This window comes from Mastigoproctus giganteus, chromosome 11 (genome assembly GCF_048544385.1).
Source record: "Mastigoproctus giganteus isolate SK-2022 chromosome 11, ASM4854438v1, whole genome shotgun sequence".
Taxonomy (NCBI): domain Eukaryota; kingdom Metazoa; phylum Arthropoda; class Arachnida; order Uropygi; family Thelyphonidae; genus Mastigoproctus; species Mastigoproctus giganteus.
In genome coordinates, this window is record NC_143585.1 from 133,011,630 (window position 1) to 133,038,439 (window position 26,810).

The 26,810-nt window shown below is 38.2% G+C and overlaps 1 protein-coding gene across 1 annotated transcript in view; it reads right to left on the reverse strand.

Annotated features, from left to right (window-relative positions):
- Positions 1-26,810, reverse strand: part of LOC150078441 (uncharacterized) — a 107,756-nt gene that overhangs the window by 13,740 nt on the left and 67,206 nt on the right. Inside the window, exon 3 of the mRNA XM_090384912.1 lies at positions 14,503-14,628. Within this exon, the coding sequence (XP_090241038.1) occupies positions 14,503-14,628 (126 nt within the window). The remainder of the gene's footprint in view (positions 1-14,502; positions 14,629-26,810) is intronic.

The following is a 26,810-nucleotide window of genomic DNA, read 5'->3' on the forward strand; positions in this document are numbered from 1 at the left end:
CCAGACCATTACGGACTGTCCACATGCCTGAACAACCGTCTCCAATCATCCAAGGTCCAGTGCCGACGTTCTTTCTCCCAGTTGTGGCGTAGCGTCCTGTGTCGTGGTGTTAGCAATAGGACTCTGGTGGGTCGGCGGCTCCCATAACCTATTGCGGCTAATGATCGCCTGATGGTCTTGGTGGAGACGTTTATGGCCGACGTCAACCCTCGTTGAAGTCGGCGGTGATTTGTGCCACTGTCGCTCTCTGGTTGGCTGAAACAATGCGAGACAGACAGCTACGTTCAACCACCATCTTTCTCCGCCCAAAGCGCTGACTACGATGAGATGTTAGTATCCGCGATAGAGTGACCCATGCATCGGGCACCCACTATCATCCCTCTTTCAAATTCAGTTAATTCGGGATTTATCCATACTGACATCGAATTACCGTTTACGTGAATGCAGTGTACCTATATACCTGCCAAGAAGTGGGGAGAGCTAGAACTCGTGTTGTTTTATAAAACAATAGAATGCAGTTAACTATGGATGCAATCAGAATACTCTGGTCTACTCATGCATCAAACGAACAATCAAAAATATTAAAAAATATATTTCTTCTGGTGGCAACAGATATTTTAAAATTACAGGAAATTTTAAATATCTTTTAACGAATTTTCCTTCTTGCCCTACAATAATAATGCAACACAGATTCAGCTCATGGCAGCTTAACTACTCCTCAGCAGGACAATTTATTGAAATACTTCATTAATGTTCTTAATTGTATTTTAATTTTAATTTTTATTATTTTTTTTCCTTTTTCCAACATCAGTTGTTTGCGGCTCACGTCCCATCATCAAATGCTACTCAGATTTTTCAGTGGTTTTCTTTCTTGAGCTTAATATTTTCAATAATACTAGGAGTAGGATTGGTTAAAAAAAAAAAAAACAGGATGTATAACGCAGCATCCACTCTCAGTTTTAGTGAGTGACAGGAAAAAAGTCTTCATTCTTTCAAGAGGTAGTCAACCAACGCAGAACTCTGACAAGATTTCTACGGAAATGAAATGCCTCGTAAGTTAAAATAGTAATCAGTCGGCTCTCCTGCCTCACTGCCACACGTTCTTAATGATATGTTCTTTGTGCGGCAAAAATTGTTCTTAATTACCTTCCAGAGATGTGCGTTTCAGAAAACAACTTAACGATTGAGCTGGAAGGGACAATTCTTACAAATCTCTAGTAACCCTGAGTGCAGACCCGAATAAATCTCTTGACCTTCAGTGATCCTGAGCGTAATATAAATAGAGTTACTGCTTATTTCGTATCTTCGAGAGAGAGGGAGACTAAATTTCTGCTTGGAAAAAACTATCAGTGAACTTGAGGTATTAATTCAGTTTCTTTTTTTTCCAATACTCTTTGGGGCATTACTTTATTGATGACGCTGATGCACCATGTGAATTATGCAACCACCTCGTTATAATTAGTCGTACATAAGTAAACCAAATGTTACCAATTCGACCACATGATTCTTCCAGTGAGAAAACAGACTCATTTTTCAATTTCCTCTGCATTTTACTTTGCTTTGTTATGGAAATAGAGACGATTCAATCTCCATTTTCAGCCTCACAACCATCCGCTCTATTCCTGTAGTGAGCAATAATCGTAAAAATGGTTCTAGATTCTCTCTTTCACAGTGCCACTTTATTTGAAGATATTTATCTTTCGTGCTCTCGCTGGAAATCCCAAGCACACACTTGAGTTCCTTCATTGTATCACTCGACGCACTCCTTTTCACATTTTTTCTTTGCGAAATGCGTTTCTCCCAAAAGGTCGAGTTAACGGAAGCGTTAAGGAATTTTTAAGAATAATCATATCTTGAACGATTCAAGGAACAATTTCTTTCCATTTAATACAATGCCAATAAAAAGTGACCTTTGCCTAACCGTCCCTTAAATATCGCGTTTATAATATTCGGAGGATTACAGTTTGGACTGTTATCCTCTATTTTTTCAGGCATAATTTATGAATTCATTCTATTAAGAAGAAGGATTACAATGAATGTGGTATCCAACGTATTTTCTTAAGTTGATGAATAATGATGTTAAAAAATAATTATCTACAAATTTCCATGTACTGAATCATGCAATACAAGATCAAAATTAAATTTCCTTATTCATTACACGAATACACGTGATCTCAATTATTATTATTATCAGTTTATTTATCCACAAAAAACACGGACCACCTCGGGACGGCTATGTGCCAGGAGGGTGAACTCTTTGCAGACGGAAGTACCAGTAGAGTACATGCGGGCTCGACCCGGGACGTTTACAAAATTTTACTTGTAAATATGAGGTTTAAACAATGTACAACATTTGAAAAGTATACATATAGTCTGAAGTTAAACTAAATTATTTGTAGTGATGCATTGTTGTTCATGTGCAAGTATTCATCACAGATTCACCAGCCGAAACAGTTCTGTAGAGTTTTCTTTTTGTAGAGCTCATCTTCACAAAACTTATCTGGATGGATGCCTAATTTGTTGAAGATCTCAAGGCTATTGGCAGGAAACGTGTTCCTCAGAGAATTCAGATTTGTCAGAGTTAGCCGCAAGAGTCGCGGTGATCTCTTCTTGCCTTCTTTGAACCCGAGATTATTGATGATGATACATCTGGGGTATATATTCGCTCTTTTATAAGCCGTGCTAACGTGAGAGCATTCCTTGCAGTCATCAGATGTCTCCAGGGGATAGCGCCAAGATTTTCTTGGAGGATGGATCTGAAAATACTAAGATGGTTGCCCACCACCCTGTTCATCCATCTCAGCAACCAACATTTCAAACAGAGATACTTGTTTAGGTAGGAGGCAAGAGTAGAGGACCAAGATCCAGCACTGCTCTGTCAGGATGCACTGACAGAGCAGTGCTGGATTATGTACATACATGAACTTCTGTTGTGCTGTCCAGAGTGCTGCGTGCGTCTTCTTTCTCATTTTATCAAAGTGAGCCCTAGGTCTTTGTGGGACGTCACCCGTTCACTGGCTAAAAAGATTTGGATATCATTTTTAACCTTTTTTTTTGTTCTGGGTATCTGAGCTGATTTTGAGGGGTTGAGATGCAGCCCAGTTGTTTCAAGATATTTTTCTATTCTCAGTATCGATATCAGGGTTCTGATGAGGATCGTTTGAACTTACGTAGAACTTCAGGTCGTCCGCATAGATAACAAAATTTGAGTTTTATATGTTAAGAAAGGCTCCAAAATTGCTGCCAAAAGGCTAGATGAAAACACACTCCCTTGCTGGATGCCTTTTGCGACGTCAAAAGTTACCTGGTAGTTGTTGAGGGAAACAAACAGATGTCTCAGAAGTAAAATTGACTTCAAAATTTGTAGCATAGAATCTGACAAGCTAAAGTAGTGTTTCAGTATCGTTCCAATCTCCAATGATGTTAATTTCCACCTACGACCTTCCCCATTTATTTTTTCTGAAAGAATCTTAATTATTGGTTGCCTGAACCACCGCTCATCTCAGTTTTCTTAATTATTCTCCCTGTAATTCGTTTCTCTTTAAGTCAAAGGGTTATATACACACACACACTGGATAAAAAAATACATACCTTTGTATTAAGACAGTCACAGATAGAAGAAATATAAATAAATGCGTAAATACAAGTATATGCAAATGAAACTGGGAAGTGGGCTGATATCGTCTTGTCTCCTTGAGCATAAAGACTGCACAAGCTGTTCAACTGCAGTAATCTGAAATCAGAATGTAAAAAGCGTGGCCTATCAGATTTCGAAAAAAGGTCTTATCATGGGTGCACGTTTAGCAGGAGCCACGATTCAAGAACAGAAAGAGATAACTAGTTTCTTAAGAGCATCCATCTCAAAGGTTTTTAATGACTGGAAAGCAGGAGGTTTTATTCACATCTCAAAGGCCCAAATGTGGCAGAAGAATAATAGTTTAAGAGCAAAGTCTAAGGAGTTCTGTACGGAAAAACAGAACGTCTAGTGTGCAGCAAATAACATCTGAATTCAACAAACCCAGAATTGCCCTATTTCAACTCGTACCATGCACAGGGAATTGAAGCAGCTGGGTATTCGGAAGCCATTTGTTTCAGAGAAAAACAGAAAACTCCGCTTGCAGTGGTGCCGATAACGTTGTGATTGGACAGTGGAACTATGGAAGAAAGCGATGCGATCAGACGAATCATAATGCACTTTGTTTTGCAATGATGGTAGGCAGAGAGTGGTGTGGTGAGAACCTCACAAAACGATGGGTTCTGCTTGTCTTATTGAGACAACCCAAGCATCTGAAGGTATAGGGAACGTTTTTTTTTGGCACGGCCTGGGCCCGCTGATACCAGTGGGAGGTTGAATGTCATCCAGGGAGCATCTGAATTTTGTACCCCGAAGGTGATGGTCATTTTAAGGATGACAATGCAACAGCGCATTGTGCCAGAATCGTGCAAGGATAGTTCAGAGAACATGACATGGATTTCCATCATCTACCCTAGCCCCCACATTCATCTAGTCTCACTCCTATTGAGAATGTGTGGGGGTATGCTGGAGAGAGATATTCGGCAACGAAGTCCTCTTCCTTCAACTTTGTTGCAGCTACGCGATTTTTGCCTGAAATATGGTTACAATTAGACGAAAAACGCACTTGAACTCCTTATAAAATCCATGCCGGGCCGTATACTTCCTGTTACTCGAGTTAAAGGCTGCTGGATTAGGCCGAATAAAGGTTCGCATTTTTTGGCCAGTGTGAGTAGCATGCATATGTCCATTCCGCTCTAATTAACTATGCGAGATTGGGAATAACTTGGAATCTCCTTTTTGATCTCCAATAGCTTAAAATGTCACCGTCCCATTCTGTCAAATTAATCTGTTGAACTCTATCGTTCTCTCAACTCCATTAATCTTGGCGCATCATGGCCTTAGTTGCCCATGCGCCATAAAAACCAAAAACCAAACCAAACTCCACTAATCACTCGCAAAATTTTAACTTCCTATTTTTGAAACTGGACTGCCTTCAATTTAACCTTCCTAACAGTAAAGTTGAGAACTCCAGAACTCTAACTAGCTTCAATTTTCTAGTTATACAAGCCTATATGATCGAGATGCTGAGGCATTTGCGATTACAAATGACCTTACAGAACCACACACCCAACAGTCTTCATCTGTTCTTCAAAACTTGAACGTGCAGAGTCAGTGTTAGTGATTCTCTAATTACTAAAAGTGGTCATGTTTTAAGAGCACAAAAGAAGATATTGTTGTACACGTTGGCACTAATGATATTAAGAGTAGGAGATAAGTGGAATTACTTGAGAGAACTACCATCAAGGGTAAAGAGAAGGGTTTTTGCTTTAGTAAAGGCAACTACGGTGATCTGAGACAGTATTTAAATTCTATACGGTGGGACCAACTGATGATGTTACCAACAGCAAATTCAAAATGGGAAGCATTCAAAGTATTAATCTTGGAAACTACTAGGCTTTTCCTATCAACTAAGAAATATTTAAGCCTAAATGGATGTCAGATGAACTAATTAGACGTGTGGAAGAGAAGAAAGATGATGGAATGCATAAAAATTAACAGGTTACACGGAAGACTATGATAGATGTAAGCTGGTCTGTAACCAAGTCACAAAGGAGGTTAGGCAGGCAAAGGCAGATTACGAGAAATCTTTGGCAAAGGATGCAAAGAAAAACAGAAAAGAGTTCTTCATCTCTTTTCTGTGAAGGAAAGGGATGAATCAGATTGATCCACTGGATATCGATGGTTCAACTGTTGATGATCCTGCTCAGGTAGCTAACAAATTAAATGAGTATTTTGCATCAACATTCACACATGAGGAGTTATTCAGGGAGGGAAATGCCCGATGTGAATTAAACTCTAGCAGTGAGCTAAATGATTTTATAAAAACAGAGCAAAGTGGAGGAGAAATTGTTGAAGATAAACATAATACATGCACCTGGGGTTGATGGGATCTATCCAGTTATATTAAAGGAGGCAGAAAGGAAGTAAGCAAACCCTTAGCCATAATTATCAGAGCTTCCTTGGATTTAGGGGAGGTACCCATAGACTGGAGATGTGCAAATGTGACCCCAATTCACAAAGGAGGATCAAAGGGCGACACAAATAATTATAGACCTGTTAGTTTAACTTTTGTTCCATGGAAATTAATGGAGGCACTGGTTAAAGAAGCACTGCAGGATCATCCAGACAAGATTTCAGTTATAGTTCGGACACAGTATGGGTATGTAAAGGGGAAGTCTTGTGTGACAAATTTGATTGGATACTATGATGTGGTAACAAAAGAACTGGATGCAAAGAGTAATTTTGATATCATATACTTGGATCTTAGGAAGGCTTTTGATACTGTTGCACATGGAAGACTGCTGCACAAATTGCAGCAGTGTGGCATTGGAAGCAAATTGCTGCTATGGATAAAGGGATGGTGGAGTGGGAGAAGGCAGAGAATGGTAATCAATGGACATTGGTCTTCGTGAACTAATGTTATTAGTGGGGTTCCCCAGGGTTCAGTGTTTAGTCCATTGTTGTTTTCTGTATTTATTAATGATATTGATGATGGTATAGCAGGCTTAATGTCCAAGTTTGCAGATGATACGAAGGTCGGCAGGGTTGTTAATGACAGTACGCTACTGCAACAGGATCTGGAAAGGTTGAGCAGATGGGCTGAGAGGTGGCAAATGAAGTTTAACATTGACAAATGTAAAGTACTGCCTATGGGTAGCAGTAACCCCAGAGTAACGTATCAACTGTGTGCCGTCAGATATGAAGCTTTCTGAGCAGCGTCGATGGTCTGCAAGAGTAGCTAATGGTGTCTTCGTTATGATATTCAGGAATTTTTCTAACAGGGATAAGGAGGTAATTATCCCCTTATACAAGGGGATAATCACCTCCTTATACGCATATGCAGTGCTACCTGTATACAGGCGTCTCCGTAGCCAGGTTGGCAGGAGCAGCAGTGAGTAGCACACGCTTCTTGATTAGACGGGGGTTCGAGCCCGTGACCACCGCATATCACCGGATCAATATGGCCTTAGTTGCTAATGCTCCTAAAAACCAAATAACAACAACGACCAGGAGCGGATTAAGGTCGGTTGAGGCCCCGGGAGCAGAAGAAAATATTGGGCCCCTTAAAAAAAAGAGAGAGACAAGGAAAACAAAAATACATGTTAACCATTTTTTTTAAATAAATAAAAAATATTATGTACTATTAATGTTTTATTTCCAATAAAATTTGAGTAAAATATATGTATAATATAATTAATAATAGCATAATAATAATCACAAAGTTTTGAACTAATATGTTAAACTAATTTGTTGGGGTTTTGCGTGGGCCCTTCAGAAGTCGGGACCCAGGGCGCGCGCCCGGTGCGCCCGCCGTTAAATTCGCCTCTGACAACAACCTGTATACAGTACTCAAGGTGTGGCCTAACCAATGCGTCAGGCCACACCTTCAGTACTGTATACAGGTCTGGAGGCCTCATTTTAGGAAGGATGTAGAGCTGCTGGAACGAGTATAGAGAAGGGTAACAAGATTAGTGAATGGTACAAAGGGTCGCTCTTACAAATAAAGGCTTAAGTTTTGCAAATTACAGTGTTTGAGACTAGGCACCTGCGAGGTGATCTGATTGAAGTGTATAAGGCCTTGAATGGTTTGAGCATGCTCAATGCTGATGGGATTCTTTCTCTTGCCCAGATTAATCGCATGAGGGGACATAAATTCAAATTGAGGAAAGACACTAGAATAGATGTTCGAAAATTTGTCTTTAGCCAGTGGGTGGTTGATTGCTGGAACAAACTTCCATCTGTCGTTGTAGAATATCCAGGCAACAGCTTTATGAAAACTTAAAAACAAAGCCTCTGCAACAGATGATCAACGAGTGTGGACTCATGATTCTTGCAAAGTTAATTACCTCTGTAAGCAACTCACCAAACTTAGCCAACATAATAGCTCCTTCCAACCGAGAAAATTCAAGAAACCAACAACAATTCAAATCCAAACTCTCCAGACTCAAACAAATGGACAGGATGTTCCCCAATGCATGTTCCCCTTCACCTCATAAATTATCACAACATTGATTGCAAGAGGTTGCTCAACTCTGAAGCCTTCAGGAGTCAGATTTCCAATCAAATGATGAGAAATAAAAACAGCTGCCTGCCTACAACCCAGGAACTGCATCCGAGAGCGAAATGTGATGTCCTCCTATATATACAGTATATATATATATTTATCGTTATAATTCATATTCATTGTTAATGTATATATAGAATATGCTATGTATTTGTTTTTATATATGTCTCCTTTGTACTGAATTTATGCCCCTAGCCTAGTACTGTGATGGACTTGCTGTATTTGTAATAAATGAATATTTATTTATTTATTAAGTTGACAGCTTAAATAAATTCAAGGCAGAATTAGACAAACATTTGGAGCGAATGGATGGATGAAATGAGAAGAGGTTTTTTTTTTGTTATTTTTGGCTGATGCTGTATATCAATGCATTCTTGCATCATATGCCTCTGCTAATGCTACTTCAAATCCCAACTTGGTGGCCCTTCTTCCAATGAATCCCCTCTCTCTCTCTCTCTCTCTCTCTCTCTCTCTCTCTCTCTCTCTCTCTCTCTCTCTCTCTCGTGGCTATTCTCAACCTCGTGATCTTTGGTATTAAAATAATGAGAAATGCGATGATTTGAGTGATTTCCATTCCTATTTTCCTTGGCGGGATACTGTTTAAAATCTTACAATCCTAATGATCGCGTCAGTGAAATTATTCTTGTAGGGATAAAATCCTTTATCCTGATTCCACCATGAAATCTCGTAATATAAACCTTTGGTTTTCCAATAATTGTGCTAAGGTTGTCAACATAAGAATGTAGCATATCGCAATTGGCTTGTGTCCAAATGTCTAGGTTCATTTTCTCTCTCTTTCTCTTAGACAGTTCTAACAGATTAAGGGCATAACAATGGTTTATTGCCTCAAAGGTAACCTGTTCTCTTTCAAAAGCTATTTGCCACAATTCCGGTCGATCTATAATTCTACCTCTGTTTACAACCCGATGATTCTCTTGCATCTAAGCTAAAATGTGCTGATTTATTAGCATCCTACTTTTCTTCTAACTCTTCTGCCGATAATCTTGGTAAATCACTTCCTACTACTAAACAACTTTATTCAATGTCTCCCATTGTCTTCTGACAGAAGGATTTTAGAAGAATCCGGAAAAATATGATGCCAAGAAATTTTCAGGTCCTAATGGCATTTTTCTACTTGTTCTCGAAAACTGTACTCCTGTTCAATGTCTACGTTTTACACTTTCTTATTCTACCGGTGTTTTTCCTTCTTCATAAAACTTTGTTCACGTCCCTCGATTTCAGTCATCCCATTGCACTACTCCACTCTCTTTCGAAAGTAATGGAGAAATCCATCGACCGACAATTCGTAAATTAACTCGAAACTTTGCATATGAGCAATAACCGACAATGTGGATTCCGTCAGAGTCAATCGACTGGTGGTATATTAGTTTATTACTCCTTGTTGAACAAATTCGATCCAAAAGTTCGCTGAAACTCGAGGAGTTGCTCTCGTCATTTCCAAGGCTTTTTTTTGGGTAATGGTAGATGGTTCTCTGTACTTTAACTTCTCCGCTAATACTGGTGTTCGTCAAGGTTCAGTTCTTTCTCCCACTCTTTTCCTCTTGTACATTAGGGCTTTTTTTCCTGATCCATAGTCATGTTGATGACAGTACACTGCATTCCACTTTACAGTTTGAGAATCCTTGCCTGCACAAACAGCTTCAACTTTCTCGAATATCCACCATCATTTCCTTAAATGATTATCTAGAGGTAATTCTCTAGTGGAGCAAAGCTAACTTAGTTAATTTTAATCCATCGAAAACACAGTGCTGTCTTATATCTCAGGAAAAATGGTTCTTCTGATCCTATCCTTTACGACACTAAGTTTCTATAGAAGATCACACATGTATAACAGAGATTCCTCTGATTTCTAGTCTGTTTTTGCATAAGCATATCACAAAATGTTGCTGCCTCTGCTTCAGAAACCTGGGTCTTTTTCGCTCTCGGTTACTTTTCTTCTAAACAGCTACTCATTCGTACAAATCTTAAATCCGCCATACTGCGAAACATTCCCACATTGGCGGTGTCCAGGAACCTACCTCTCTCTCTCAAGTTTCTTGCCGTCATTTAGCCGCCTTTTATAATTTATTTCCATTCTGTCTCATAGAGGTTCAGTTTCTGCTGCTTGCCTGTTCTATAGGTGCTTTCATTAGCAACGTTTTTCTCATTTACCATCTGCAATTCCATCCCTCTCTCTCTTCACACAGAACCAGCTTTTTTCTCTTTTTCATTTAACCCTTCTACACTCTAGAATAGCTTTCCTTTAACTGTATTTTCTGAAAACTACAATCTAAGAAATTGAAATCTAAAGTCAAGTGTCCTCTGTCTTCTCAGCTTTCAACTCAAGTATGGTACTAAGTACTTTAGGTCTGGATACCTTTTATTTTTTAAGTTTTCATTAAAAAAATGATAAATTAAATCGTAATCTCATAAACTGAATCGTAATCAGATTACGGCTCAAATTATTTATAATCTCTTAGTTACAAAAGTCATATTATAAAAGTATTATTTTTGGCTGCATTTGGTATAAACTAAGCTTGTTGACTTGAGGTGCTTGATTCAAGCAATCGCTAAATACAAGATTCCAAGGTGCCGATTGCTTCAAATTATATCTATCGTGTAATACTAAAGATACCTCCAAGTGGTCTGTAAAATATGTTGGGTGTCTGCGTCTACTAATGAAGTGTAAATGAGTGTAGGCATTAAAGTCACCCATTACCATGCCTATATAGGGTTATGATTGCTCAGAATTGCGATATTCAATAACTTCTTTAGTCCCTACAAAGTTAATGTTGAAACAAAGAGGGGAAGTAAATGAGAATACTCCTAAGTTATACTAAATAGTAGAGCTGTTTATATATCATTAATAGACAATTTAAAGCGTTTAATCCTTGAATGGTTGTTTAACAAATCAAATACAAATTTATGTATAGGAAATTTGTAGTTTATAACAGCGTTTCTCCAACGTTCCTAATAGATTTACTTTTTCGGCGAAGTAAATACACGACATGGCAAAAAGGTACCAACTGGATGATTGCTAGCGATGGAGAGCAGTTGAAAGGATGTAGATAATATGACAAAAAGTATCATATGAAGGCATACGAAACAAATCCCAGGAGACGACAGGAATATAATCACAAGAAAGTTGAGAGCAATATTAAAAGATGCTTATATCTAGCTTTAAAACCAAGTGCAATAGACAAATGAAACGAAATGCAAAGGAATGTTTTTACACCAACTTGCACATCTACTTGCAATTTGTGTTTCTCTTATCCAATCTCACAAGCGAACTCGTTTATCATGGAGTACAGAGCATTGAATAGAGTCAAGCTCCGTTCTGTGATGTCACCATTTCAGGCTGATTACAGATTTTTGGTGTTACATCTGGAGAGAACTTGGTGCGTTACATCTGCCATCCAACATATGGAAAAGGGACAGTTTTGGTGGTGTATAAAATGACGTTGGGAGACACCACCATTAATGGTCCCACGCCCACCATTCCATCTCTTCGAGGGTAGAACCTTGATTGCTTGACTGTAAAGCTGTTCCGGCGTGGAACGGGTTCCAAATTCCTTCTCTGTGGACAATAATGTACTTTCCCCATGAGACTCAGACAGTTGATAAATTCCGGAAAACAAATATATCCAAAGAATAGAGGTCACCTGTTAGATCCCTGGACTTTAACTTTACAAACATGTCTGGGATGTTTTAAGGAGTTGATTTCAATTTACCATCGTACTACAAAAAACCAACATGATTTAAAATCTGCACACAAAGATAAATGATATTTGTTTCCTACTGACTTCCTAAATAACCTTGTCAGCAGAATAAGTGCTTGGTGTGAGAATTCTATAGCTGTGAGCACCACTCCTATTAATCTTTGTTTAATCCTTTATTTCTGGCATAAATTTGTATTATTTTCATGAGTTAATGACTAACCTGATTATTCTTTTTTTGGGAACGTTGTGCTTTTGGCGCTTTTTTATGAGCTATCATTTTATAGACTCAACTGAAAAATTAAATCTCGACAGATGGCGATGATATATCTAAAAATGTCTAATTTCCTTAATTTCTGCATATGAATGTACTCTAATTTTTAAACCGTAAACTTTTTAATTTACTACTCTAGACAAAGTACAATGAAGTATGATACCTGAAACTTACTTTACAAAGTAAGTTTCAGTTATCAAAGTAAGTTACTTTACAAAATGAAGTAAGTAACTTACTTTATAAAGTTCCTTTGATGCGCTCACTGCACCTCTGTGTGAATCCCAGTGATGTGGTACACAGTAGCCTATTTCCAACCTCACTCGGTCTAGCATGTCAAAGATAACACGAGAAACAGCCTCTGGTCTTGATATTTAATTTAAGTCCAGTAAATTTGTTGTCCAAGTAGTTTCACCACTAGAGTTTTTTTGTGATTTTTTACAACTTCTATAAATGCTCAAAGTAAAAAAAAAATATTTAAAATATATTCTTCTTCTAAAACAGCGAGATAGAGGATGTCCAATAATCGAGTGGCGTAGTGTCTTTTGATTGTCATTGATAATAACATTTATAGTCTATATGGCTTAAAGAACAATGTTTCTTTTAATTCTCTGTGACATTCCAAGCCCTCAACTAGCGTCCTAAGCTTATTTGGACAACAGCTCCCCATCACAGTTTCGTTGGTTTCTTCACTGGGCTTCCCCTGTGTTCCGGGCATCTCAAATAAAGCTGGAGCCACAGTGATTTTGTGCCGCTCAAACACAGGGTATCTGTTAAAAGAATTCTTATGATAATATACCACAAATTGATTTGTTGTACATTTAGCTTCTGCGAAACCATTTTAATTTTCACTATTGTAGAGCCCCTAGATAGACGCCGGAGTCAATGCATTTAGTCATTAAAATATATTAAAGACTTTACACAGCCAAACTTTGAAATAATTCAATCGAATCTTCAATTCCTTCAAGACCCAAACAATATATTTCCAGACATCCAGGTCTCTACCACAGCAATGGTACTTTATCAGAAGTTCATGGTCAGTTAAAAAACATCGAGAGCTCAATAATTGAATTGAGTTTTGGATTTGTACTGAGAATACAAAGGGCAGGGGGTCGAATCTAAAAATTGTGGAATATATGCTCTACTATTATGCAAATTATGAAGGAAACTGTAAGGAAATTTTATGCTAGAAGGGATAATAAACGAACTGTCAAATTATCAAAAAAAGTTGTTAAACAGTGAAGAATGCTGTTATAAATTCTTGTAGACTAAAGAGTAGCAGCCCGATCTTTTTTGTTATTCTGAATCTGAAAAAAAAACCCACCGAAGTCGTTTTATCATGGTTGTTTCTACTCATATGAGATCTAAACCACGATAAAGACTCGTATTTCTTTTTTCAGGCAACGGAAAAGGAAGCTCTATTCTTTGTGAAGTCATCTTTTAGCTGCCTGGAGCTCATCTTTCCTTAGATTTTCGTAAGAGGATATTATGTTTGACTTCTACTGACCCACGATTTCTTTCGCTAGCGTATACACAAAGTTTTAGAAAGATAATTTTCGGATATATGTGTTTCTTGGATAAACAGTTAATTGAAGTACCTTTTCAAAAGTCAAATAACAGTGATCGCCGCGTGAAGCAGTGGAAGCCAAGATAATGAAAGTTTTTCTCCCGAAAATTCATATCTTAGAATAAATAAAATAAGCCTTTAATTCCATTGAGAGCATACGATATTTGATTTTCGTATACAGATGTTTAAATGCGGGTAATATAACCCCGAAATTTTTATCATTTTATTCTGCCATCCAAACTTGCTTTTAGAAACAGCGATGCAAAAAAATTTAATATAAGAAATGCATTGCTTAAGAAATTATTGAAAAAACAATACTGGGACAGAAAAAAACTCAACTCTCTGAAGTAATTGAATTTGAAGTGATTGCCACAGGACAAAGAGTAAAGTTACAGGCAGCTCAGAATGTGAAAATGCTACTTGTATCACGTATGTACATGAATATGTATTATTTACGTCATAAAATTCACGTCGTGAATATTGTTCACGTCATATCATTTACGACGTGTACATCATAATATCCATGACGTACACGTCGTAATATTCGTGACGTATACGTCGTAATATTGATGTGCCTGACATACTGACGTCTTGAAAATATTGTACGTATTTTATGACGTGTTTATATTGACGACGTGCACGTCGTGTAATGACGTATTATTTTATTTTGCCGTTAATATATTCTAAAACAATTTATGATGTGAATTGCAATTATTATATTCTGTGCCATCACCAGAACCCAATTCCTTTGCAGCTGAAATTAATTATGTAATTCAATTTATAATCACTTAAAACAGGTGTCCTTACCTTCAGTCACAGGGTGTCGAATGTTACCTTTGTGCTTGTGCCGGTTACTCCGATCTGACTTGCCTTCCACGGACTGGCTGTCGGTACTGCTGCCACCGCTTCCCGTAGTTCGGCTGCTGACACGCACTGCAATTAGAGAAGGCATCTGATATTTCACACTGATAGAAGATTTGGACGAGTCGTCCCACTGATAATTCACCATGTTGTTGCTCGTGCTGAGAAGTCGCATATCTAACTTAGTTTTTCGTATCCGCTTTTTTCGATCTCCGCGTGTCTACATCGGAGGAAAATGTCAGTGGCCAGCGAGCGGCCGACAGTTGCAACGTCTAGAATTTTAAACCGGTTTATTGCTAGAACGTAGCCACACAGCAATTTATCAGTCCACTGCCTGTACGAGATGTGTCACTTTTGCCATTTTGGACCGAGAAAGTTCTTTGGAGCGAGCACACCAAATAGAGAATGTTCGAATACCAAAACGTAGGGAACCGTGAAGGTTGGCACTGTCAAGCCTTATTTGAGATGTTTATCGCTGCTAAATGCCCATCAAATCAAGGGCTGCACTCCGACAGAATGTTAATGGCTACCTAGACTTTTCAATCTAAAGAACGAAATTTTTGATTTCTGTGTAATGAACAGCTTTCAAAGTTAAAATTTGGAAAACGCTATTCCTTTTCGGCATAACTTCCGCTTTTAAGTTATGCCATCTACCACCCCCACTTCCCCCTTCCTCAATGGCTCAGAATTTTCGGATTATAACTTACAAATTGCAACAAAAACTTTTTAGATTGTGTTATCTCTAAGAGACACGCTTATGGTATTTGTTTTTATACTTATTTTGCATCTTTTCATCGCGTTCATCCTTTGTTTTTCGGATTTTAAGTATTTTTAGAAAATTTATTCGAACGTTAGATAATACGAATTCCTGGTCAGTGAGTGCCAGTCTAAGATTCAGGTTATGTAATAAATTAATACGGTGGTAAAGGCTTCTAATAAACTCTGTAATTAATGCCTAGAAACATTTACCATTGCATTTATTCTTAAATTTAATAAAATATACAAGTGACAATATCAAAATAACAAAATTAATGCATGAAAAATATACAGACCTGACCGATTTGGAAAATCAGTAACTTATGTCCTTCTGTAGGTGACACAATGGGTTACGATCGCCATTCTTTCACGCTTTGTGGAAAATACCCTGAACGTGCGTTTGTAGTCGAACGATACTTTTGTTCAAAATCGTACGAATATCAACCCGGTTTTCCAGTACCAAAGAAGTCAACAGTACTTAAAATAATTCCTTATTATCGGTACAGTTATTATAATTACTTTGCTTGAATAATCTTGATAGTAAAAGAAATAATTAATTTTAATTTTCGATTTTGATTGTTGTAAATTTGAATCCAGTATCTTAGAAAGTAAATAATTCATAAGATCGCAACTTTCAAATTGAGTGATTTTGAAATGACTGATAAATACGGACAGTAATCGGCGTGTCAAACGATAGGACGGCACGATTTCTTCTCACTTTAAAGGTTGTAGTAGAAATCGCATGCCTTAAAAGATAGGTTTCAATGCAGCATTCCTCGGTCTGGTGTTCAGAATCAGAAAGAGAATACCAACCAAGATCTTGGATATAGAGCTCAACCTCGACCCAAATCGTAAGGCAGAGAAGACCTGCTGCTTTAACGAATTAGTTAACATCTGGCAGACCCGATGGAATACGTCCCCTGTCGAGACTGTCACGAGGCAATGTTCTCCCAGATGCTCCATTCACGCCCATCCAGTCATAGCTCTCCCTCACCTTAGAAACATTCTCTATGGTTACGGGCCATGGCTCTATGAATGACAAGTTGTACCAACTAGAACTTTCACAGACCGATCTTTTCCGCTGCGGAGCGAAAGAAAAGTGGAACCACTTGCTCCTTGAGTTCACCCTATATGAAGATTTGAGGCAAAACCTTGTGGACTCCACCCATGTCATAGAAAATCGCCTGGCGCTATTATTGCAAACACCACGAACCACACCGTCCTGCAGAACTTCTCTGTTGGAATGTTTGCGAGTATAAGAACCACACACAGACATCCACAGACCACCGGCAGGAACCAGAATAGTGGCCTAAGAGCAACGAATTTTTTTTTCTTTTTTTTTTTTTTCACTCGCACGTTCTGCACTCTTGTGTAACTGAAAAACATTTTTTTATATCCCACAGGATTTTTTTACTCTGGAGTGCGCCCCTAGAGGAATCTGGCCCACCTTTTGACAACATCAGGTGAGTCACTGGCCCATTCTTACAGTGGTGTGGAAGTGTACCCAGAATCATCTCTCCAGGTGACTGATGCTTCTGGGTAGCCAAGTGGCCCTACACTACTCACATATCTGTCCCTTTTACAGTGGTATTGTTCTTCACAGAGATACGAGGAGAGTTGAACTGACGTTTTAGGAGTTGTCCCTTATAAAAACAGTATTAGGACATGTGTTTTTATAAGGGGTTTTTATACATATACCTTGCGTTTTTGTGTTTTTGCTTTGTGTTTTTATACACATACCTTGCCAATTATTCATAAGAGAGGCCTGTTGAGAATTGAATTAGATAGCAAACTTATAATCCTGGGTTTAATCAGAGAGCTGAAGTCAGGGTTTGTTTGAGAAAAACTCCAGCCCATCAGAAGTATTCTTGATCCCATTAGGTCAGTAAAGCACGACTCCTTTCATTGCATTCCATTTACACAGCATAAATCCTCAAGTGTTTGCGCTTGAACTTCTTCCAAGCATCCTTAACCTTTCTGTTATTCCTGGCGAACAATGGAATAAAATCAAATAAATATTATCAGCTTGTTTAATATATATTTGTATAAGTTACGGTTAAATTAATTTCTAACTCTTCCCTTAGAGAAGAGAATTTTACAAAACCGCATTTGCAAAGTGACTTACCATTTAGTTCCATAAAAAAAGCACTAATCTTCAATCAGAAATATTCATATGACCTCACAGTTCATATTCTTTCCTTTTTTAGCTAATTACGTCCCACAACCACTTCAGTTAAAGCCAGTGGCATTCGATTATAAAATTGAAACAAGTGTATTCAACTTTATTCAGTTTTACCAGATTTTCCCGAACACTTTTTGAGAAAATCTGACTTATGGGACCTACACAACTCTAATACCGTGTATGAGCTGAGCTGAGCTGAGCTGAGCTGAGGGGGGGGGGGATTGTTTGAAAAGACAAAAGATACTTTTTGGGTTGGACTTCAGTTTGTGTAGATTTTCAGGAATAAGGTTGTCCCACAGTAAAGAAAGTGAGAAAAACTTGTTCGGTGAGTTAAGATTTGTACAGTGAATGGATGGTGAATAGTTGAAGCGCGTTCGGAAGAAAGATCATAAGAAATGCTAATTCGGTGGAAAATGTCCATGAATATACTTGTAAAAAAGACAATCTGTAAAAATTGAACGTTTGCGTGATAGGGAATGGATTCAGTTTATAATAGAGAATTAGTAACCTGATATATTTCTATTTTGGGTAGAGTCCAAAGTAAATGGGCACATTTAGTGTTAAAAATAGGAGTTTATATTAGGGATCCGCACAATTTAATACATTTTTATCATTCGATTCTTTCACGATTTTATCATTCATCGCACGATTCTCAAATTGGGTGATGAGAATCGTGAGACTGTGGGACATTTCACACAGGTGGCTTTATTTTGATACTTCATGGTTGGAGTCCATGAAGTTGAAGAGAATCATAATTTTAACACAGGACCTTTTAATACGTTGTAAGAGGACAGCCTCGCTATCCACTGTTCTATCGCCCTTGTGGGTTGCAGAGTTGGTAGGATTGCCATCCTCTACACACTAGTTGGAAAAGACCTGAGTTCGAGTCCCGTCGATGGGCCTTTTCCACAACGTGACTGAGTTAGTCGGTCTCAGGCGAGGGTAGATGGTTTTCCTCCCGGAAACTCGGGGTTTTACTCCAGAAAACAGAAAATGACTTCAGAACACATGCAATTTACAGAAAATATACACGGAGCATTACGGCATTAGTCGCCGATGCTTCTAAAACCCTACTACAACAATAACAACTACATCAACTATGTTATCTGCAAGAGTGTAAATTTAAAGAAACTTGAAGTGCTGTTAAGACATCAAAAGCGATTGTTTTTGGGATATCAGAGAAGTGGTGTCACAAAGATATAAGGAATGCAGAATTGCAATTTGGGGAGTACAGTGTGTACAGGGAGGAGAGGTTATACTGTTAGTTGAGAAACCCATAAAACCTAAGGAAGTGCATCCAGTTGACATAGGTGGACAGTTCAATTTTGAGTCTGTTCGGTGCGACATAAGCACTGAGAAAGCAAAAATGAGAGTAGGAGTCTGTTACAGGCCTAATTGCTCTCATGAGTACAACGAACAACTGTACAGAGAAATATAATAGTCCAGTAAATCAGAATGCCTTATAATGGGAGATTTTAACTTCCCAGATTTGGAATTTGTGGATTGGTCACTCGCACACTGGCAAGGTTTTTATGGATTTACTGGATGAGTTTTCTACAGCAACACGTTAGAGAGGCAACCAGAGAGGGTAATACTCTTAATCTGATTATCAGCAGTGATTATTCATGCATTAAGAATTTACAGATAGAAGAACCACTAGGTGGCAGTGATCACAGTGTACTGATGAGGGATTCACTTAAAGATGTAACTACCATTAAGGGTAAAGGAAAGGGTTTTTGCTTTCGTAAAGGTGACTACAGTGGTCTCAGACAGATTTCAAATTCTATACAGTGGGACCAACTAATGATGTTACCAACAGCAAATTCAAAACGGGAAGCATTCAAAGAATTAATCTTGGAAGCTACCAGGCTTTTCATACCAACTAAGAAATATTGTTTAAGGTTTAGGCCCAAATGGATGACGGATGAATTAATGGAACCCGGCAGAGAAGAAAAACGCATGGGATGCATATAAATTATCAGGCGACACAGAAGCCTATGGTAGATAAAAGCTAGTCTGTAATCAAGTCACAAAGGAGGTTAGGCAAGCGAAGGCAAATTGCGAGACTTATTTGGCAAATGATGCTAAAAAAAACAGCGAGAACTTCTTTAGTTATATAAACTGTAGAAGGAAGGGGATGAATCAAACTGGTCCACTTGATATCGATGGTTCGACTGTTGATGATCTTGCTCAGATAGCTGACAATTTTAAGAGTATTTTGCATCTACGTTCACACATGAGGAGTTATTAAGGGAGGAGAATGCCAGAAGTTTATCAAACTGTAACAGGGTGATTAACGATTTTCTAATAACTGAGAGCAAAATGGAGGAGAAATTGTTGAAGTTAAACATAAGAAAGACACTTGGTGTGAATCGGATCTCTCCAGTTATATTAAAGGAGGCGGTAAAAGGTAGTATGAAAACCCCTAGCCATAATTATGAGAACATCCTTGGACTCAGGGGAAGTCCTCACGGACTGGAGATGTGCAAATGTATCGCCAATTCACAAAGGCGGATCTAAGGGTGACACGAGTAATTACAGACCAGTTAGTTTAACTTCTGTTCCGAGGAGTAATGGAGTCGCTGGTTAAAGATGCATTACAGGATCATGTAGACAAGACTGCTGTAATAATTCAGACACAGCACGGGTTTGTTAAGGGGAAATCTTGTCTAACAAATTTTATTTGATACTATGACTATAAAATAATTTTGATATCATATACTTAGATTTCGGGAAAGCTTTTGACACTGTTGCGCTTTGAAGACTACTGTACAAATTGGAGCAGAATGGTATTAAGGGTAAGTTGCTACAATGGATAAAAGAATGGTTAAGTGTGAGAAGACATAGCGTGGTAATCAATGGAAGCTGCTCTTGGTGGACTAGTGTTATCAGCGGAGTCCCCCAGGATTCGGTGTTGGGCCCACTGTTGTTTTGAATATTTATCAATGATATTGATGAAGGTATATCAGGTTTAGTGTAGAAGTTTGTGGACGATGCAAAGGTTGGCAGTTGTTAATGACAGTAAAGACAGCATGCTACTGCAACAAGATCTGGAAAAGTTGGGCAGATGGGCTGAGAGGTGGCAAATGAAGTTTAACATTGACAAATGCAAAGTACTGCATATGGGTAGAAGTAGGGCTTACAATACCGAGATCCCGAATATTGGGATCCTGGTCATTTGTTTTCCGGTATTCAAATACCAGTATTGATACAAAAATGCAGGTTTTTCGGTACTAATATAAAAATAATTGTTTATGATTTAATCACATAAAGGTTATAAAATCACCTTTATGTGATTTTATAACCACCAACCAAAAATGATAAATATATACAAAGTATACTACAGCAGAATTTGAGAAATAATTTGTCATGCAATTAGATTCCAAGACTCATAGGAACAGTTTATTGTCCATGCTTTAAAGCCTTTTTTGAGTTGAGATATTGTATGCAGAAAGCTTTAATTTATTTAGATTCAAGTATTTATTTCTGTGAGGATGAATTTAATTTATTATCTGCGGCTATATCTACATTAATACCTAGAAAGTTAGCGGTAGATGCATTATGCTGCAAAGAAGCAAATCATTTAACTGCAGATGCTGCCATAAAATTTTGATGAAAACTCCTGGCAATCAAAATTCTGAAACAGCTAGAGAATTGCATACGGCATTGAAACCCCGTACTTCACAGAAGCGTACAAATTTATTACACGTTCTTCAGTATTTGCAAAGCTGTACACAATACAATAGCAAATTATTTAGTATTAGTAATGGCCGTATGGTGCAAGGAAGCCTAAGTCTTACGTTGCAGCAGAAAAAAAAAAAAAAAGAGTAAAATTATAATAAAATAAATAAATAATAAAAGAAAAGCAAATAGACAACCTATCCATTTCCCTCCTCCCATCCAGCTGACCTTTGAATTTCTCCAACGACTCATGTAGGTAACTTATTCCAGTAATTTTTAACACGCTGGCTAAAATAAAACTTCCTGCAATCCAGTCTAAACTTATCCCCCCCGTAACTTCAATTTATGGCCCCCTAGTTCTAGAATCATTTATTACTGCGAAAAATTTGTCAACCTCATTCAACCTGTTCCCAATTCTCGGAGAACATCATGGCTGACCGTATCGTAACTCCCAAGTCCCTTTCCTCCAGTGCTGAATTTAGTTCAACTCCATCAAGTATAAAAGTTATTTTGGGGTTGGTTGCTGTTCCCCAGGTGTAAGACCTTGCATTTTGCTGAATTAAAGCATAGCTGCCATTTTTCTGACTATCCGGAAGTCTATCTAGGTCACTATATGCTTGGCGGTGATTATTAATTACTCTACCGATCTTTACATCACCTGCAAATTTAGACATCACGCTCTCCATCCCTTCATGGATGTCATTTAAGATAATCAAAAACAACAGTGGTCCCAATAATGATCCTTGGGGAACTCCACTTCTTACATTAACCCAATCTGAGGAATAACCATTTATCACAACACTCTGCCTGGTACCCTCAAGCCATCCTACTATCCACCTAAGGATGGATTTTCCCTGTGATTCGAACCTGTTCCAGCTTATAAAGTAACAGCTCATCTGGGACTGAGTCAAATGCTTTGCCGAAATCTTAATAAACAATGTCGAAATTATTCCCTAAATTTTGCTCACGAGTGATCCTGTCAAAATAGCTAAGGAGATTAGTTAAACACGATTGTCCCTTTACAAAACCATGCTGCGTATCCTTCAGAATTCCATTTCTATCTAAATGATCCTGAATTCCACCCGTGACCATTGCCTCCATGATCTTCCCTACTACTGAAGTTAGACTGACTGGTCGTTAATTTCCCACTACACTTTTAGAACTGCCCTTATGTCTTGGCGATACATTGGCACTTTTCCAATCCAATGGAATCTTTCCTGAGTCCAGTGATGCTCTTAGTGGTGTAATGCACTCACTTGCTGCCTCCCTTAAAATTATAGGGTATATGCCATAAACCCAGGAGCCTTACTCGCCTGTAGGCGCGAAAGTTTTTTCTAATTAAATAATCATGTGAAATTTCAATATCGTTAATTACATATTTTTCCACTTCACTCCTATATATTCCCATTTACATAAAGGGTTTTCCTTTTGTAAATATCGATGCAAAGTAACTGTTGAGTTCATCTGCAACATTAGTTTGGGATATCTAATACTATCCCATGCAATAAATATGGGTCCGATCTGATTTGTCCTTCTCTTCTTTGCATTTATATATGTGAAGAATTCCTTATCCCCACCCCTCTTTGCTCTCTTCTTTAGTCCTTATCCCCACCCCTCTTTGCTCCCTTCTTTATTCCTTATCCCCACTCTTTGCTCTCTCCCAGACTCAGTAAAGATACTATAGTCTTTCTCCTTCAGAAAATGAACAGAATTCAACCTTGGAAGACCAACGTGGGACAGAACATCAGTGTTCCGCAAATTCTTTCCAAAATAAGAAGTTGCCCGACTCTAATGAGATTTTAAAAGATAAACTTGAGTGGGAAATTAACGAAATACTTTTTAAATATTACTTCTAAAAAAGTTCAAAACCTAGAATATACAGACTGAGATTGTCTACGACTATCTTAGTACAATAGCACCATCCAGCATAAAATCCGAAAGGACGTTTTCTGCCGCTAATCAAATATGTACCAAAATTAGATCCACTTTAAACGATTACATTATGCTTATGTTTCTTAAGAGCTCACTTTATTCAGACAGGTAGCGTGGATGCGTAAATATAACTAAACTTTGCAGTATCAATATCGCTGTTCACGCGACCTCCCGTTCAACGTCCTCTACCGCATGACGAAGGCATTTCGGACTCTGCAATGCTATGTGATTCCGATTCGTCTTTGTGCCCCCTACACCTCCTGCAAGTTTGTCGCAGTGCTAGTGAATCACCCTGTATTTGTTATTAGAATAACTGTATCTTTAATAATTTTTTTCAGAATATTTATTATTGCAATAAAAGTTTATTTAAAACATGAATTCAAGTAATTACAGTACTTGCTTTTTTCCTTACTTTATTGCACCTAACTGTCATCAAAATTTATTGAGAAAAATGTTTGTTTTTGGAATACTGGTATCCCGGTTTCATAAATTAAAAATACCGAAAACTGTATTAAGATTTTGACCGGTATTGTAAGCCCTAGGTAGAAGTAACCCCAGAGAAACGTACCAACTGTGTGATACTACACTTAGGGTGGTAGAAAATGAAAAAGATCTAGAAGTAATTGCGCAGCCAGATATGAAGTTTTCTGAGCAATGTCAGAGCAAGTCATGGTGTCTTGTCAATGATACAGTATACAGGAATTTTGCTAGAAGGGAAAAGGAGGTGATTATCCCTTTGTATAAGGCAATAGTCAGGCCACGCTTTGAGTACTGCGTACAGGTCTGGAGGCCTCATTGTAGGAAGGATGTAGATTTGCTTGAGCGCGGACAGAGAAGGGCAACAAGATTGGTGAGGGGAACGAAGGGGTCCTCTTACAAAGAAAGGCTTAAGTTCTGCAAATTGCAGCGCCTGGAGAGTAGGCACCTGCGAGGTGATCTGATTGAGATGTACAAGGCCTTGAATGGGTTGATCAAGCTCAATTCTGATGGGATTCTTCCGCTTGCTCAGATTACGAACCTGAGGGGGCATAAATTCAAATTCAGGAAAGACAGTTGTAGAATAGATGTGCGGAAGGTTGCCTTTAGTCAGCGGGTGTTTGTTCCGGGTGGCCGGAACAAACTTCCACCTGTCGTTGTAGAAGTGGACAGCTTAAACAAATTCAACTTAAACTAGACAAACGTTTAGAGGGAATGGATGTGTGAAAGATTTTTTTTTTTTTTGGCTGATGCTACAGAAGCTTGCTTTCTTGCATCATATGGCTCTACTAATGCTAATTGCTCGCAGTTTTATTATGTTCGTCGGCTGAATCAGCTGATACGCTGAATACACTAACAAACTACGTAAAGTTATTTTTAATGTTGAGTTCATGCCTTAAAGCATTAGTGACAGGAGATAATGATATTACATATTTGGCACTACTTCGGGAAAATGTATTAACATTACTTTCTTTATATCTCTGGTCGCGTTGTTCCTTTCGAGGAGCTAAAAGTTCTCAAACCAGGTTATGCAATGAGTGTGACAGCAGGTAGTGATCAGTTGGACAATTGGGAATCACGAATCCGAAGGGACACGACATTATTTTGTAAAGGTCAGCGAATCTAGTTGCACCGGAGGGAAAAACTGAACTTCGCTTAAAATGGAAAAGTTATTACTTAATGTCAAAACCGCCCAGTATCCATCTTTTTTCTTATTTTATTTCCAGACTGTGCATTTCTGTTTTTACGTAGCAGAATTTGAATTTATCTTTTCCGATATCCGATCACTTACCACTTTGGTTAATTAATGAACGAAAAAAGGACATTTCTAATACGTTTCCTTCTAAAGGGTTTTCTTAATTTTATCTTTGTATACTGTGCGAATTGGTATTTTCGAGTGAATCAAGGGCTAAAAATCAATAAATAAAAGAAAGGAAAGAGACTGTTAATACTGCAGTCACTGCTAAGATTATCTTGTTCTCAGATTTCTTTGGTTCCAGAAATCAACGAACCATTAACTAAAACGGAAAGTACTTTTTCTCCTATGAAAAAATGCAATGTATACAATCCTTCCATAAGTCTATATCGACAAAATGGAGTGGTAAAACAGGATTAAAGTAGTATTACTCAACCACTGGCTCAAATCTAAAACTGTTAAAAGCCCTTCCGATCTGTCGTATATGCGCCTGCCAAGATGCGTGCGATGAAATTTGTTTAATGTAATAATAATAAAATTGTTTAATCATTGTAGTAAATACAAACAACAATTCCTATCATAGATGAATCTTTTCAAATGCACGTACTGTATGACTTTTGACGATAAAATGGAATTTAAAATCAATATTGGGAATTTGATTGTAGTTGGCTGTGTTTCTTGTCCTGCCCAGGCTCAGCCATAGCGAAAGGTCTGCTTTCTATAGATTGCAATCTGATACCAACCTGATTTTGTTGAAGATCAGGGAGGGCGCGATTTTTTGCTCGCAGCATGTCGAGTATTGTCCGAAAGAGTGGCTCTTTCATCACATGAAGCAAATCAGTCACAAGGACTGATATCTGGAGAATTCGAAGGGGATGATTTTCAACGATTTTCCCTCACTACCGTTTTAGTAACCTCTCCATAGCACCAGCCACATTACAACTTGTGTTGTCTTACAAGGTGGCTGGTATTATATCCCGAAAATGGCGAGTTTTAGTCGTCTGTTTCCTACAAACCACTAAAAGATTTCTTCATGTTATGCCCACCTCCACGCGACTTCCGTCTTATTTAAACACTCCCATCTTTGACAAAGTCCAGCACCTGCAGCACGCACTTAGCGAAACAACTTTCCCATTCGTGGTCACTGCTACTGTTGTAAAACTCCCCATCCTCCTTTTCTGCTTAACATATGCCACGTAATTACTATTAGCGAACGCTTGTACACACAGCAACTGTGCCACTACTTTTTTAACAGCCCTTGTACCTATATTAACATACGAAGTATCTTTAAATTCTTTCGTTCTCTCATTCCACTTAAAATACGTATATAGTAGTAGTAGTAGCAGCAGTGGCATTTGATGCAAGAAAGCAAGTGTATGAGCTTATGCAGCATCAGCCAAAAAAAAAAAAAAAAAAAAAATCACACCATTTCCTCCAAATGCCTGTCCAGTTCCTCCTTAAATTTATTCAACCTATCAACTTCCACAACGACAGATGGAAGTTTGTTCCAGCAATTAACCACCCGCTGGCTAAAGGCAAATTTCCGCACATCTAATCTACATCTGTCTTTTCTTAATTTGAATTTATGCCCCCTTAGGTTCGTAATCTGAACAAGTGGAGGGATCCCATCAGAATTCAGCGTGCTCAACCCATTCAAGGCCTTATATACCTCAATCAGATCACCGCGCACGTGCCTAGTCTCCAGCCACTGCAATTTGCAGAACTTAAGCCTCTCTTGGTAAGAGGATCCCTTCATTCCCCTCACCAATCTTGTTGCCCTTCTCTGTAGACGCTCAAGCAAATCTACATCCTTCCTAAAATGAGGCCTCCAGACCTGTACGCAGTACTCAAGGCGTGGCCTGACCATTGCCTTATACAAAGGGATAATCAACTCCTTTTCCCTGCTAGAAATAGATCTAAAATTACATTTGTTTCATAAACAGAATTTATTAAAAAAACTTTTTAATAATATTAAACTCTTTCAAGCACCACATACTGATACTTTGTTATCCACATACTGATACTTTGCAC